The sequence below is a fragment of the Oryzias latipes genome, chromosome 22, assembly GCF_053564925.1.
Source record: "Oryzias latipes strain Hd-rR chromosome 22, Olatipes_Hd-rR_3.1".
In the NCBI taxonomy this organism is placed as follows: domain Eukaryota; kingdom Metazoa; phylum Chordata; class Actinopteri; order Beloniformes; family Adrianichthyidae; genus Oryzias; species Oryzias latipes.
In genome coordinates this window covers 5,709,383-5,724,435 of record NC_136258.1, presented here as the reverse complement: position 1 = coordinate 5,724,435, position 15,053 = coordinate 5,709,383, and the positions used below count along the sequence as shown (strand labels likewise).

The following is a 15,053-nucleotide window of genomic DNA, read 5'->3' as shown; positions in this document are numbered from 1 at the left end:
CTGAAAAAAATGTTTTTTGAAGGCATATTGAAATTGACATATTTTGCAAAACTGCAATGGAAAGACTTTTCGAATTAAATGAGTCACGTGACCAACAACCACTGGTTGCCTTAGCTGCTGCACAGCGGGCGCCACCAGAGGTCCCACAGAAATTAGGCAAGGCAAGGCAAGGCAAGGCAAGGCAAGTTTATTTGTATAGCACAATTCGTACACAAAGTAATTCAAGGTGCTTCACAAAACAGAAAAATGCATTAAAATCACAATACATCATAGAAATAATCAACATAAAATTTACTTTAAAAGAAAAGAAAAGAAAAAAAAAAAAAAAGATTTAAAAAGAAAGGAAGGAAAGAAAAGTGCAGATAGGACCTTTCAGTCATATACACGGCTAAACAGAAATGTTTTAAGTCTAGATTTGAACATGAACACAGAAGAGGCCTGTCTTACGACTTCAGGGAGGCTGTTCCAGATTTTAGCTGCAGAATATTGAAACGCTGATTCCCCTTGTTTAGTTTTGACTCTGGGAATCAACAGGAGGCCGGCCCCTGAGGTCCTCAGAGTACGAGATGGTTCATATGGCACTAACATGTCAGAGATGTACTTTGGTGCTCGGCCATGGAGAGACTTGTACACAAGCAGAGCTGCTTTGAAGTCTATTCTTTGAGGTACAGGGAGCCAGTGCAGAGACCTGAGCACAGGACTAATGTGATCATACTTCCTGGTTCTGGTCAGGACTCGAGCAGCAGCATTCTGGATGTACTGAAGCTGTTTTACAGCTCGTTTGGACAGGCCGGTGAGCAGGCCGTTACAGTAGTCTAACCTACTGGAGACAAATGCATGAATAACTATCTCCAGGTCTGGCTTTGACACTATGTTTTTGATTTTGGCAATGTTTTTCAGATGGTAAAATGCCGCTGATGTTACTGACTTGATATGGCTGTTAAGGTTCAGGTCAGAGTCCATGATTACCCCTAGATTTCTGACTTGATTTGAGGGTTTAAGAGACAGAGAATGAAGGTAGCTGCTGACAATTTCTCTTTGTTTCTGTGGGCCAAAAACAATAACTTCGGTCTTGTCTGAGTTTAGCTGGAGATAGTTGTTCTGCATCTACGCACTGATCTGTTGGAGGCAGTGGCTGAGTGAATCCACCGGCCCATATTCACCTGTTGTCAGTGACACATAGATCTGAGTATCATCTGCATAGTTGTGATAAGAAATGTTATTACTGCGTATTAACTGCCCTAGTGGCAGCATGTAGAGGTTGAACAGAAGGGGTCCCAGGATCGATCCCTGGGGCACACCACAATTCAAGCCCATGTAGTCTGAGACACAACTCCCAATTTCAACAAAATATTTCCTGTCTTCCAGATAAGACTTGAGCCAACTTAGGGCAGATCCAGAGATGCCAACCCAGTCTTGGAGTCTGTGCAAAAGGATCCCATGATCAACAGTATCAAAGGCAGCAAATTAGAATGTAAAGTAGTGTTGGTTAAATCCGTGTTTCCGAATGACTGATAGCCTGAGTTGGTCTGTGTTTGTTCACATAATTAGGATTTAATGGAAACAGCGTACTTGCGAAATTGTGTTTTTTCGACATTTCTAGGGTTTCGACAAAGTTTTGTGCATTTGTTGTGATGGAAATGCTACCATTGGTATCAAATAGCAAGTGAGCCTGTTTACTTAAGAGAACAAAAGTTTAGGCTTTTTAGGAACATTTAAGATGTTTTTGTTTGCCAAGAAGATTTTATTACTTAAAGTAATCCAGAAATGATTTATTCATATAAATGTCCAAATTATATCATGAAAGAGTATATAGAATGTTTTAACAGAGGAGCACAGGAACAACAGCTAGAAAAAATAAAACTTTAGTCAAAACTAGATGTCTTCTTTGTATTTCAGCATCTCCCTTGGGGGGTACAGTGAATCATTTTCCTCCTTTTATCCTTCTCTGCAGCCTCCTTGCTTACACCAACCATCATCATGTCCTCCTTTCTAGAACCTCCTCTTTGGTCTTTCCTGGTAGTGCCAACCTCACCCTCATCCTCTCAACATCCAAACATCTGCATTCCTGCTGTTAAGCAGGAATGAGCTTTGTTCTTTCTGGAGTCTCTCCTTTTCCTTTTCTGTAAAGATCTCAGTCATCCAAGCCAAGAACTCACATTTCTTAAACCCAAATGGACCTTTAATGAAGTGCCTTTTTCAGATTTTCATAATTTCTATAACTTCCATCTCAGTTTTACATAAACTGAGCTAAAAATCTAAATGTACCCAGTAAGACCTCTGATTATTTGTCCCCTACCCCATCCCTGGTGGGGGGGAACCAGGCTCTCGGCAACGGAGGCCGTGTCCCTTGGGTGCCGGCTTCCCGGGCAGGGCGGACCCTCATCCATACAGGGACAGGGATCCCCGAGTTCTCTGGTGGGACCATAAGCCCATATAATTATTTTGGAGATCATGTTAACATAAGAACATCTCTTCTCCAGAGGTATGTCTTTGGTAAACAAGGTGATGCTGATGGTTGTAGCATTAACTTTGCTGATGTGGGACCTCTGCAGTCCTGATCTGCACAAACAGCTGTTGCCTTAGATACTCCAACTAATGAAGGCCTCACGTCTTGAACTCCTGACGTCTCTTTTCAGATGTAAAACTACAAACTAGAGTAACAAATGTGTATATGTGTTGGGAAATAAGGCCTTTTCGAGGAAAAAATCCAGATGTGGCAACCTGATGTCTGATTTTCAAAAAGTCGGATGAAAGATATCACATGATCCCGTTTACATGTCACCTGGGAAATCTGATATCTGAGGAAATCAGGGAAAGACCACACAGTGTGTGCATGTAGACGGCTCATGAGGGTTTAGTTTACTAACTGGTTTCTGCCATGTTTGAGCTCCATCATGCATCTACACAAGTTTGGAGAGAAAGAGCCTCACAAGAACAGCAGCTCTTCTCACAGTCGGCTCTGTTTCTCCAAGACTTGGGTGGTAAAGAAGATCCAATCTTCAACAAGTCTCACAGAACACTGCTGCATTTTCTATTATTCTAATTTCAGAAACCCAAATTCTATTTAAAAATTATGAACTGTGGGAATGACCAAAACAACAAACAAATCCTGTATCCTCGATAAAAAGACCCACTCTGATCATCCTTTGATTTATTAATCAAAATGGGTGGCAGTGGCTCAGGTGGTTGAGCAGGTCGTCCAATAATCGAAGGGTTGGTGCTTTGATCCCCGCTCCCCCCAGTAAACTGTCAAGGACACAACGAGAGTCAACTGTCTTGTCTTGTCTTGTCCCTGCCTCCAGCGTTACTCCACTGGTATGCGCATGAATGTCCCTGTGATGGTCAGAGGGGCCGTAGATGCAGACTTGTCAGCCACGCCTCTGTCAGTCTGCCGCAGGACAGCTGTGGCTACATTAGTAGCTTAGCATCACCAAGTATGAATGAGGAGCGAATGAATCAACACACTGTAAGCGCTTTGAGTGTCTGGAATAGCGCAGATAAATCTAATCCATTATTATAATAATAAGTGTTCTGAGTGGTTTTTAGTAATAATTGTCATTTTTAGCCAAAATAAAAAAAACCTGTGTCATTTGCTGCAGAACAGCAGCAGTTTATAAGAATTTGACCTCTGAGTTGTGGGCGGGACTACTGATGTCACCTATAGCTGAGAGCTCACTGTTTACACTCTCTCCCCCTAGCTTACAACCCCAACACCCCCAACCTAACACTACAGGTTCAACAAAAATGGCGAGCATTATTAGATCTAACCAGACTTACAGTTTTGAACCAGATCCCGCTCAGACAAGAAAAACATAGACGTTCATGGATCCATTTGTCTCCAAGTTGATTCATCGGAATGGAGCAGAGCAGGGAGCTTGTGGCCCGCCCAGCGGGTTTTCTGTGTCACAGATATGACTTTAAACAAACAACATTTTTTTAATAAACAAAGACTGAATAAAGACATACTCAGAAATTCAATTTTAGCCTTAATTTTCTTTATTTATGTCCTTCACATTGTCATTGGAGTTTGTCCTTACCTGAACTTGGACCAACCTTAGAACAAAGTAGTTTGACCTAAAGGGTTGACGAAAAACGACTCTTCTGACACACACGCACAGATTGAAGTTTGGAATCACAGCAATCTGTTTCTCTATAGCGCTTATAAAATCTATCTTAACTGGAGACCCTGCTGCACCCCCCGCCCCCGCCCCCAGTGTCTCTCACACCCAGATAAACTTACATTTCACTGAGTCCCCCCTCCCAAATGAAGAAGAAATCTTCCTCAAGAGCACAAAAAGAAAACAGAAAAGTAATTCCAAAAGAAAATGAGTGTGGACACAGTTCAGATGGAAACACAAAGACATGGAAAGCAGGAGATGAAGATGAGGAAGAAGAGGAACAAGGAAGCACGCCCCCCCATCCCCCTTCAAACTTTGTATAAAGATCACACAAACTTCTCTAATATGGCGGATAAGATGAATCGGTAAGGCAAAGCAGAAAGAAAGATGTTGAAAATGCATTAGATGTTTTTCATGTATGACTGCATTTTTGCTGACATTTCAGCTCCATGCTCATTAATATGGAGACCAAATTAAACTTATGATTGCTTGTTGATTTTCTCTCTGGCTCTCTCTCCGCCTTCTACTTTTTTCCTTCACTCTGCTTCTTCCATCTTAGGAAAACTGTGACCATGTGTCCTCCAGTTGTTCTTCATTTTATAAAAATCGATAATCTTTTAAAAGTGACCATTTCTCAGCTGAGATATGTATTTATTGTCAGTAAACGGGGGTCGACACAGGTCATTTCTAATGGTTTTACTTACACAAACTGGATTTTTTTTCTGTCTTGTGCTTTTCTCTGAAGCTGGAAATTGTTGGCATTTCTTTTATTTTCGTCTAGAGTTGTGCACCAAAAGTGGAAGGTGATGATAATTGTCTGTTTTCTGAGCAGAATCTGGGAAACCAGAAAGCTACAGATGTACAAAAGCTGAACTAGATCAAACCAATACTCCATAAAAATCTTCAACTTAAGGGTTTGAGGGAGGGATGTATCGGTCCGATCACTTGAACGGAAATCTGGCCTTCCTACCAGGGATCAGATATTTATTTTGATTTCATCATTATTGTGAGTACATCTTGCATTTTGTCTTAACTCAAAAACGACCTACAAAGGCATTTCAACAGAAAAAAAAAAAAATCATTTTTTTGTATCTTTTTAAGAAAAACACTTCTCTACGTGAGACATCTGCTAAGGGACCGTCTACAAAGTTCAAGCTCCAGGAAACATTGGTAAAAAAATATCCAAAATCTCTCAAAAACGTCCCAAACTAATAAAAGGGTATATTCATATGAAGACCTATTATCATATTTATGCTGCAATGATTTTAAAATCCTCATTCAATTTTTAAGAATTGAATGGAGACATAAATCACATCCAATTAAAAATCTTTAGTAGTTCTAAAGATACTCAAGTTACAGTCACCAAACTTTTCTCTTGACTAATTCTCAGCTATCACCTATTTTTAATAGTTAACAATTCGTTCGAGTTGATAGTTGCACTATTTTTACAGGATTGTTTAAGTTACTTCATAGACGTCCTCTGTTTACGTGTTAAATGATAAAAGATGGTAAAAAAAAGAAATGTTACAAATATTTTGGATCAGGACTGTATTGGCATTTCTCAAAATTAAATTCCTTTGAATCGGACTGGGGCAGAAGACACCCGATGAGGACATCCCTAGTTAGAGCATGGTGCAGCAAGGGCTGTCCTCTGAACCACAGCACCAGAGCAGAGTGGACTGTGACAGAAACAGCTCTGATGGACCAGGAAACCCGTAAACCACCTGGAAGCATGTTTTTCTGCCATAATGAAGTTATTGTTGAAGTTTTGTCAAAGCGCTAACTCGGGTTTGCTTTCAGGAACAACACAGGTCAGACTTTTATTTTGAAGTTTTGTCTTTAAACTGCGCACACATCCCCTCCGTTAAGAAACACGTGTGCGAACAAGGACCGACTCCAGGTCAGACATGACGATGTAATGGATCGTAGTGGATCCAGTTGATCTTATGTCTAGATCTCATTTTAGTGCTTCTGACTGGATCTGCCTGCTGGGCTGTGGTGCAGTGGTTTTTGAGCTGTGTTAGGAGGCAGGTTTGTGTTTACTCAGACTCAAAGAGCAACTTGGTGACTAAATCAGAGGTTCAGGATCAAGTCCAATGATGGTTTGGGGATCTGCATGACCCATGGAGGATCTGCGTGACCCGTGGAGGATCTGTATGATCCATGGAGGATCTGCATGACCCGTGGAGGATCTGTATGATCCATGGAGGATCTGTATGATCCATGGAGGATCTGCATGACCCATGGAGGATCTGCATGACCCATGGAGGATCTGTGTAACCTATGGAGGATCTGCATGACCCGTGGAGGATCTGTATGATCCATGGAGGATCTGTATGATCCATGGAGGATCTGTATGATCCGTGGAGGATCTGTATGATCCGTGGAGGATCTGCATGACCCGTGGAGGATCTGTATGATCCATGGAGGATCTGTATGATCCATGGAGGATCTGCATGATCCATGGAGGATCTGTATGATCCGTGGAGGATCTGTATGATCCATGGAGGATCTGCATGACCCGTGGAGGATCTGTATGATCCATGGAGGATCTGTATGTCCCATGTCCGGATGGCGGACATTTCTGGAGCCCCTCTTTTTCAGGTGATTTGTGTGGTCCTGTTCCTGAGTGTCCGAGACCTTAGCTCTTCCCGTTTGTCCGAATGTGGATTAGTTTGACGGGAGAAATCTTCCTTCACTCCTCTCACTGCAGACAGGAGACGGTGAACCTCCTCTGTTGGTGTCTTTTCTGCTCAGTTCGTCCTTGCATGGAAATTGACTGGAGGCTTGAATAGATCACAACTATCCATCCATGCCCCCCCACCCCCACTGCTCCCCATTTTTCTCCAAGATTCCTCTCTCAGCACTTATCTCAAACTTCGGATCTCATGCATTTTAATCGTCTTCCTCTCTCCTTCTTTCCCTCTTTCCTTTGATTTTGGATCAGTGACATCCTTCACGCAAACAAAGAAAACAACAACAAAACAACACCCCCCCTCTCTGCCCCTCCTCCCCTCAGCTCCATGTCTCCTCTTTAAATCAATATTTGCCATCAGCAAATAAATTGCATAATTTCCTGACTGCTGGAGGAATGTGATGCCAACATATTTGCCCTCAACTCGTCTGTTTCTGCTGTTGGTCCTTGTTTCCGTGGCGCGGCTATTAGCTAAGTGAAGGGGATGAATGGCCATGAGGCGCCGAGTGATAGCATCTCCATCAGAAACGTTGACGTTGAAAAATGGCCACTGCCTCTTTGATGACAGCGCAGCAAAACACACATATACATTCATCCATAAAAACACACACACACACACACACAGAAGACACATTTAAATATTCAAATGGGCCCCAGAGTTAATGATAAACAACAAGGGAAGAGTGGAATCAAGCAGCTATCGTTGCAGAAAATGAAAAGAGGGAAAGGGAAGATGCAGAATTAAGCAAAAAAAAAAGACAAACACAATGGGATGGGTGCGACAAGAAAACAGCAAATAAGGCAAATAGAAACAGGAGGGGAAGCGAATTTACAGTAAAAAAATATATAAGGGAAGAGTTTTGAGCGTTATTTAAGAAACCAGCAACCACAACAAAGAAAAAACATTTCAGACATAAACCTTTAGAAAGTCCTTTTTCTATCCATATCAGAGTTCTACAGCAAAATGATTGGAGAGAGGAACCAGCAGGCGGAAGGAGAGGAGAAAACAGAAGCTGCTGGGCTTTTTTAGGAGGAATTTTGTGTTTCTATCAAAGAAGCTGTTCTATTTGTTTTTTTTTTACCAGGAAAAGCGGAACTTAAAGACAACTATTTTGACTTCAGTTGCTTTTCAATGCTTAAATGTTATTTGTTGAAATGATTTAATGCATACTAAATGAAAACAACAGAGGACAGAGCATGGAGACGGCAGGATTGAAATCAGAGCCTCTGCTCTGGGAAGAACCCGCCTCACCTCCTCATCGCCTCTTCAGGGTCAAAGTACCAACAAGATACTTTTTAGTCCCATGAAAAAAAGGTTTCAGAAATGGAAGCTTGAAAAAGGACTTAAAGGAAACCTTATGATTCAACCATTAAGCACGGACAGGTCATGCTCAACGGTCCGGCAGAGTTTGGACCAAATGTATCAAAAATGTCTGATTACTTCAAATTAAAATATCAAATTTTTAGCAGTTTTGATGGTCAATTTCTGTTCTAAAGAGGTTTCTGTGGAATCACTTCCACACTAAGCTGCTTCCATTGTGTTGAGGCTTTTCATTATGAGAAGCTCAGCGTTCCACTGAACCCCAGACAGCTGGGAATGAAAGGGAAAGCACAGGAAGATCAGAGTCTGCTGGTGACAGCTTCCTCTACAAGAGTCATTCCACCACTGTACCCCCCATACAAATACACGCAGATGATTGACAGGTGTATCCTCTCCATATTGTTCATGGGTTTGAAAATGTTCCTTTCTAAAAGTTTTACTTTAAACAATTAGGGAGAGAGGATTTAAGTTCAATGTTTAGCCTGCAGACTCCACGGTGGCGCAGTGCTCAGCACCTTCACCTCCATGTGAGAAGTTGCTGGTTCAAGTACCGGCTGGGACCTTTTTAAGTGGTGTCTGCAAGTTGTCCTCGTACATGTGTGGGTTCTCTCCGGGCACTCCAGTTTTCTCCCACAGCCCCAAAACATACTACATGATTGATTACTCTAAATGGTCCCTAGATGTGACTAAGAGTGTGTGATTGTGTAACCCTGTAACAGACTGGAGCCTGTCCAGGATTCACCCCGCCTTCCCCCAACAGTAGCTGGGACAGCCCTGTGACACCGGAAGGGATACAGCGGGTTAAGAAAATAAATGTCGGCTTATCGTTCACTCTTATCTTATCTTGATTGGAAAAAGCAAAAAGAAATCACTGAATTTACAGACATAGACTCCTGCATGTGTCATAATATTAATTTATCCGTTTATTGTCTATTAAAACTGCAAGTCTGCAGCTTCAAAGAACTAAGTGACTTCAAAACTCTTTCAAATGACCACTGAGGATTTATCTAGACTATAATTACAGGTGCAGATCGTCTATCATCTGGCATCATGATAGGAATTGCCTTTGCCTGCTGTCCTGTGACGCTCGGTGTGTGGTTCTTCTGCAGAGCAGCCACTGCGACATGATGATGATGGAGGGCAGGAGGACTGGCCTGCTGAGCCGAGCTGCTGCTCTGAGGAGCTCAGGAACTGCACTCCCCACCACCTTCCACGTCAGGATGCACAAACTAACACAAACGTGGAAACAACTAGAGGTAAACACAAACACACACACATTCTGACAAACCAACCAAACAGAGTTTCTTTCTTGAAAAATGATGGGACAGAGAGAAAAAACGTGCAGGATGTAAAAACAGTAAAACAAAATCAGCTAAGTGTGTTTAAAAGTGTCTACAGCGGCTTTTTAAATGAAACAACATGCAATGACAGAGCAGGAAGTTTCAAAGTTAAAGAGATACAGCCTGCAATGGATCATATAACGCTTTGGGGTTGTTTTTGAGACGAATGTATATTATAATACGCTTAAAAGCTCTAAAAGTTGAATTTCAGTGATATAGGCTCTTCAATATCCAGTTGCTTATTACCCATGAACGTGCGTGTTTTGAACGTGGAAGCCCAAAACGTGCATTTACGCATGTTTGCATAGACTTTTCAATGGAATTGGTTGGTTGAACTCGTTCTCAAGTCTCCAGTAACAGACTTGAGGCAACAGTGCTGAGAGAGGAGGAAAACAGAACCCAACTGAACACCAAACATGACACCACAGAGGCACCAATCCTCACCCCATCATTCTAATCAACCAACGCTTCCCACTGCTGCCTCAGACCTGCAGGACAGCCAGCAGCTGGACTTCAGGGTTCTGCTCCAGAAAACAAACCAACGACTCTTCGAGTTGAGTTTAGGCTTTAGAGCACAGATGACGACCCATATTCCTCATCCTTACAAGATAGTTCAACTACAAATCTTAAACGCTGCGATAGTTTTTCTCTACGACGGAGTTTTAGGGCTACCAAAAAAAACAACAACTCTCAAATCTCGTAACTTTACGAGATTTTAAGTCATAAATTTATGAGAGAAACGTGAACGCCTCGCAGCAGCAGAGCAGACGACTAAACTTAGTTTTACTGGTGAGCTGAATGTTTATTGATAACGTTCAAATGTCTGGAAGCTCATTTGCTTGATTTACAATTTATTAAAGTTTTATTTATTGATGGGTAGTTTGCAGGATCCCTGCAGCCCGATGAAGCCATCGGTATCCCTGCAGCTGTCCACTTCAATCCTTTCTTCCTCCATTAAAGACAAGATCTCTTCGTCTGTGTGACGTTTCCGTCTGAGGAGGAGCAGCACTATTTGGCATTTTCAACGTTCTTATGCTAATATAACAGACTATTTTGGTGTTTTCCCTCGTTAATCTATGACTTTTTTCTCTTAAATTTACGAGATTTTAAGTCGTAATTAAAAAAAAACTTTTTTTTGTAAACTGGCCCTAAAACTCTGTCGTATTTCTCTAACGAAACAATTTCCTTTTATATTTGCGGGAGAAAAGCCGCTTTTGTTTGAAATAAAAAATAAAAACCAAAAGCGACTCCAGTGTCGACAAGCAGATTGGGATTATCTCTTCTTCCCAACAGCTGCGCAAATGACATGCTCAAAATGTGATGAGTGAACTGTCCTCCGGCACACAGCCCGCCCTTTCATCGATCGGCACATTTCTAAACGTACTTAATTAATGGCGTGTAGGTATTGATTGATGTGTTACTTTACATAATGGATTATTGACAGCAGGAGTCCCCTCAATCCCTCTCTGCTCTGTCTTCTTTTGTTGTTGGCAGAAAGTACTCTCTGAGCATTCAGGACCGCGTTCTTTTGAGCAAAAGCTGCCTTTGAACGTGAACCCTCTGCTGTTGGGAGGCGGGGGCGTTCCCGCAGAGGAACCGCCCTCGGTCCTGTCCCCGCTGACCACCTCGCTGCTGGAGCAGCTGGAGGCTCGTATCAAGGAGCTGAAGGCCTGGCTGCGGGACACTGAGCTCCTCATCTTCAACTCCTGCCAGAAACAGGACAAGAACGTCACCGAGCAGCTGCAGAGCTTCCAGGTAGGATCGTCAGTGTCAGGGCGTTCTGCTGCTGGAGCAGAACTAAAGTACTGTTTCAAATGATTGTCTCCATCCGCTGCTGTTCTCTTCTGCAGTTTGGAATTCAGAAAATCAAGGCTTTTCTTTAGTTCTTTGGAGTATTTATCATCTAAAACTGAGGAGGAAAATAATTCGGGTTTGGACAAACTTTAGGACATCTCTTGTTCTGTTTGCAGGCCCTGACAAGCCATATAAACCTGCAGAGAAAAAGATCAAATAAACTGCTATAAATGCATCCTCAAAGATGCCCAGATGCTGCTCAGAGGCTGAAAGCCATGCCAGGCAATGCTGGTGTTTCAGTTTGGTTTCACTGCCATGCTCCTCACTTTCCTGCAGATCAAGACAGAGTCGGACAGTCCGGAGTAGAACTAAAGGCTTATCTAATATTCAATAAATGAGACAAAGGCAAACTATGGCGGACACAAAGCAGGAAATTTGTGAGCTTCAGGATAGAGAAACCTTTTCTGCAAACAAGTGAAAAGTGGGATGCTGGACAGCCGGTCGTGTTGTAACTGGAGCCTGAAAACGAGCTGGATGAAGGTTAGGCTATAGGTAAGGCTATTCAATGATGATAACTTAAAAGTACAAAGATCCTCTCACACAAGCTGCCCCTCTGAGGAGGGGGGCTGACCACACATCATATACGATGATGGAGGATGAACTACAATGACGTGTAGTGGAGGAGGAAAGCATTCAGAGATCCAGAAGATCCAAGAAATGCTGGAAAAGCCTGTTCTCAGAACAGGAAAGATGCTGTAGCAACAATCGTCTCCAACCACTGAGCTGTGGACCAGAACCAGCTCAGTGGTTCATTTAGTACCGGGCCACAGAAAAAAGAACACGTAACTCACATTGTTTTTGTTTTACTAATTGTAAAGAAAGTTTTACTACTGGGTTCTCTCCTCCACATCGGTCTTGAGACTGTAAATAAGAACAAGACTCAGTGACCCCTCCGCCCTGGTGTTCCAAACAGGAAGCAGCTACTAGCTCCAAGAAGCCAAAGAAGTTCTAGTAATTGAAGTTATAAACTGACAAATCAAACGCCTCAATAAAAGTATGTGGTGCCTGCTGGATCCGTCTTTCCAAGTGTTTCATTGACAGATTTCAGACCAATCGCTGCTTACTGACGTTATCTGGCTCCAACACGACGGCGTCCATATCACGCAAAAGCAACTGTATGGAGTTCATATTGGTTAGGGCTGGAAGTAAACCTTATTCTATGGGTGACGTCACACTCAATAACTCAGTCCAGTTCTCATATACAGTCAATGGTAACACGCCTTCTCATTGGTCACGTGTCTTAAATGCCATTGCTTCCTTCTTAAAGAAGCTTCTATGACTGCTAAGAAATTAATTAATCTAAGGAATAAATTAATTTAAAGAACTAGTAAATCTGGATTAAACCAACTGAACCAGTCCTACTGGACATGTGGATTTCTTGTTCCTTTTTATACCAAACCCTCTCTGCATAGTGAATGGCTCCCAATAATCTAATGATGGGCCAATGTGTCTGCACGATTTTCAGATATCCAAGCCCTTCTCACGACTGATTGGTTCAAGTATGTCAAGCCAATTAGAAGATGCCAGATTATGGTATGTTTAAGAACATTCGAAAAAGCGGCACAAAGCCTGGAGTGGCCTATGCCTGATTGTTACGGTTGCGCTGCTAGACAGGTTCCAAACTTGTTGGATTTTTGTTTTTTGTCCCCGTTTATTATTATATTGGTTTATGATGGTTGTACCATTCTTTTTTGTTTCATTCATCCGCCAAGCATTAGAAGTTCTGCGAGGAGGAAGTTGGTGCCTGGTTTTCAGCCTCCATTTTAACAGTTATGGGAAAATCTAAAATCACATTTAAATGGATCCTAAACAAAATCTAGAGATGAAAGAAAATATTTTAAAGAGGATGAAAACTCAATGAAACAAAGTTTCTGATTTGTGAAAACATATAAATGAGACAATTTTTCGAAAGCAAAGCTACATTCAACAACGTTAGCACACAGAGTATTCCTCTGTGACAAAAACCAATGTTCAAAATCCAACGTTTCTCCTGTTTTTCATCTCTTTAGCAGTAATTAAAGTAAAGTGGTCTTGTGCTATATAGCGGTTTACATTTCGCTGTCTTGCTGTTTCCCAGCCTTTTTCAATGCAGTTTTGCGTTCTTCTTTCTTTTTTAAACTGCAGACTTTGTTCTGGGCCCTGATTGGCTGTTGACTTTGTCAATCGATCTCCTTCGTCCGGCGTCTTCTGTTCAGAATGCGTGCAGTTTGATAAATCTCCATAAATCTTGGTGTTGGACGACTGGTTAACCCATTAGACCTCATCTGTCTGAAAACTAGGTCAATAAAGTCTTGAAACCAAAGGTAGCGGCTTGGGAGGTGAGGTGAGGGGGGGTCACTGTAAATCTTTAAGAACGTTTTTGGGTCCTTTAACCTTTGTTGTGTAACTTTATCTGTCTCTGGTTTGACTTCCTTCTTGCCTGATGAGATCATATGCAAGAGCAAGTACTCAAGGCGTACATGCATACCTGTGAGTTACTGCTAAGTCTAATAATGCATCTTCTTAACGAGGCCAAATGTTAGCGGGGCTCTTCTCCAACAAAGATGTATCGAGGAAACAGCAGTTAGCCTTAAAGCCGACAGACTATAACAGGATATTAATCAGCTCACATCACACAGTGAATGTCTGATTAGACCGGCCCCGCTGGGTGACTGACAGGTGGAGTCACAGATATACACACACGTGCACATGTACGTGCACTTACCCTCTACACATAGGGCAATTTAAGTATGTATATGGACCCTCGCGTGCTGGAAAGTTCATCCGCTCTCGGTAAACATAAGATGAATAAAAACATGGTGAAGAGTGACACAAACTGTGCAGGCGCACAAAACCAGATACGACCACAAGACCCCTGTAAAAGCAAAAAAACAGAATACGATGTTATGCTGAGTCTCATAACATTGAATTCCTCATATGATACAGCTGAAAACTGATAAGTAAATGTACTGATGGACCATTAAAAGCACAAACTAGACCTCAGTCTTTTCATACAGTAATCATGAGAAGGATTTCTGCTTTAATCACATTTTACAAACAGCCTGTCTATGTACAATCCTCCACAACAAGCCGTGAAAGTTGGCAAACAAACCAAGAAGGGTTGGAAGAAGATAGACAGCGTCTCAACAGAAACAGAGCTTCCGAAAACAGGGACTGAACCCAAGCAGCATCCTCTGTCCTGATGTCATGCTGTGTTAGGTGTAGTTATCTGTGCTAAGATTCAGTGTCATTCAACTTCAATGCTGACAAGGAACGTTTAGGCCTCTAAAGGGCTTCCAGGGGGAGTTGGACAATAAATTCACCTCAGTCTGGAACGAGGATGAACATTAGGCCCTACTGGACCATCAGTATGTGGAGCAGAGGTCGACCTCTGATCGCGGGTTTGATTCCACCTTGCCCACAATGCGTCGAAGTGTGCTTGGGCAAGACACCGAACCATTAGTGTGTGAACGTGTGTGTGAAGGGTTGAATGGAACTGTGACTATAAAGCATTTTAGGCTTCAAGAAGGTAGTAAAGCGCTATTTAGTTATACGCCATTTACCATTTTCCTTTTTGGGGGGGGTTCTGTTAAAAGACGTAAAGGGCTTACTCACAAAAAATAGCCACAAAGCGGTATTTTGATCCATTCCTGTAAAAACCTGCTCTCTGATCACCAGCCCCTCCCATCCACAAGAACGATCTCCGGCCCCGCCTCCAGGCCAACACACACATATTTTCTCCG

At 42.3% G+C, this 15,053-nt stretch overlaps 1 protein-coding gene across 19 annotated transcripts in view; it reads left to right on the top strand.

The window, feature by feature from the left end:
- Positions 1 to 15,053, top strand: part of akap6 (A kinase (PRKA) anchor protein 6) — a 234,406-nt gene that overhangs the window by 175,300 nt on the left and 44,053 nt on the right. For all 19 annotated transcript variants that reach the window (XM_078940959.1, XM_078940958.1, XM_078940957.1 and 16 more), the window contains 2 exons: positions 9,247 to 9,393; positions 10,972 to 11,232. In XM_078940959.1, coding sequence (XP_078797085.1) covers positions 9,247 to 9,393; positions 10,972 to 11,232 — 408 coding nt within the window. The remainder of the gene's footprint in view (positions 1 to 9,246; positions 9,394 to 10,971; positions 11,233 to 15,053) is intronic.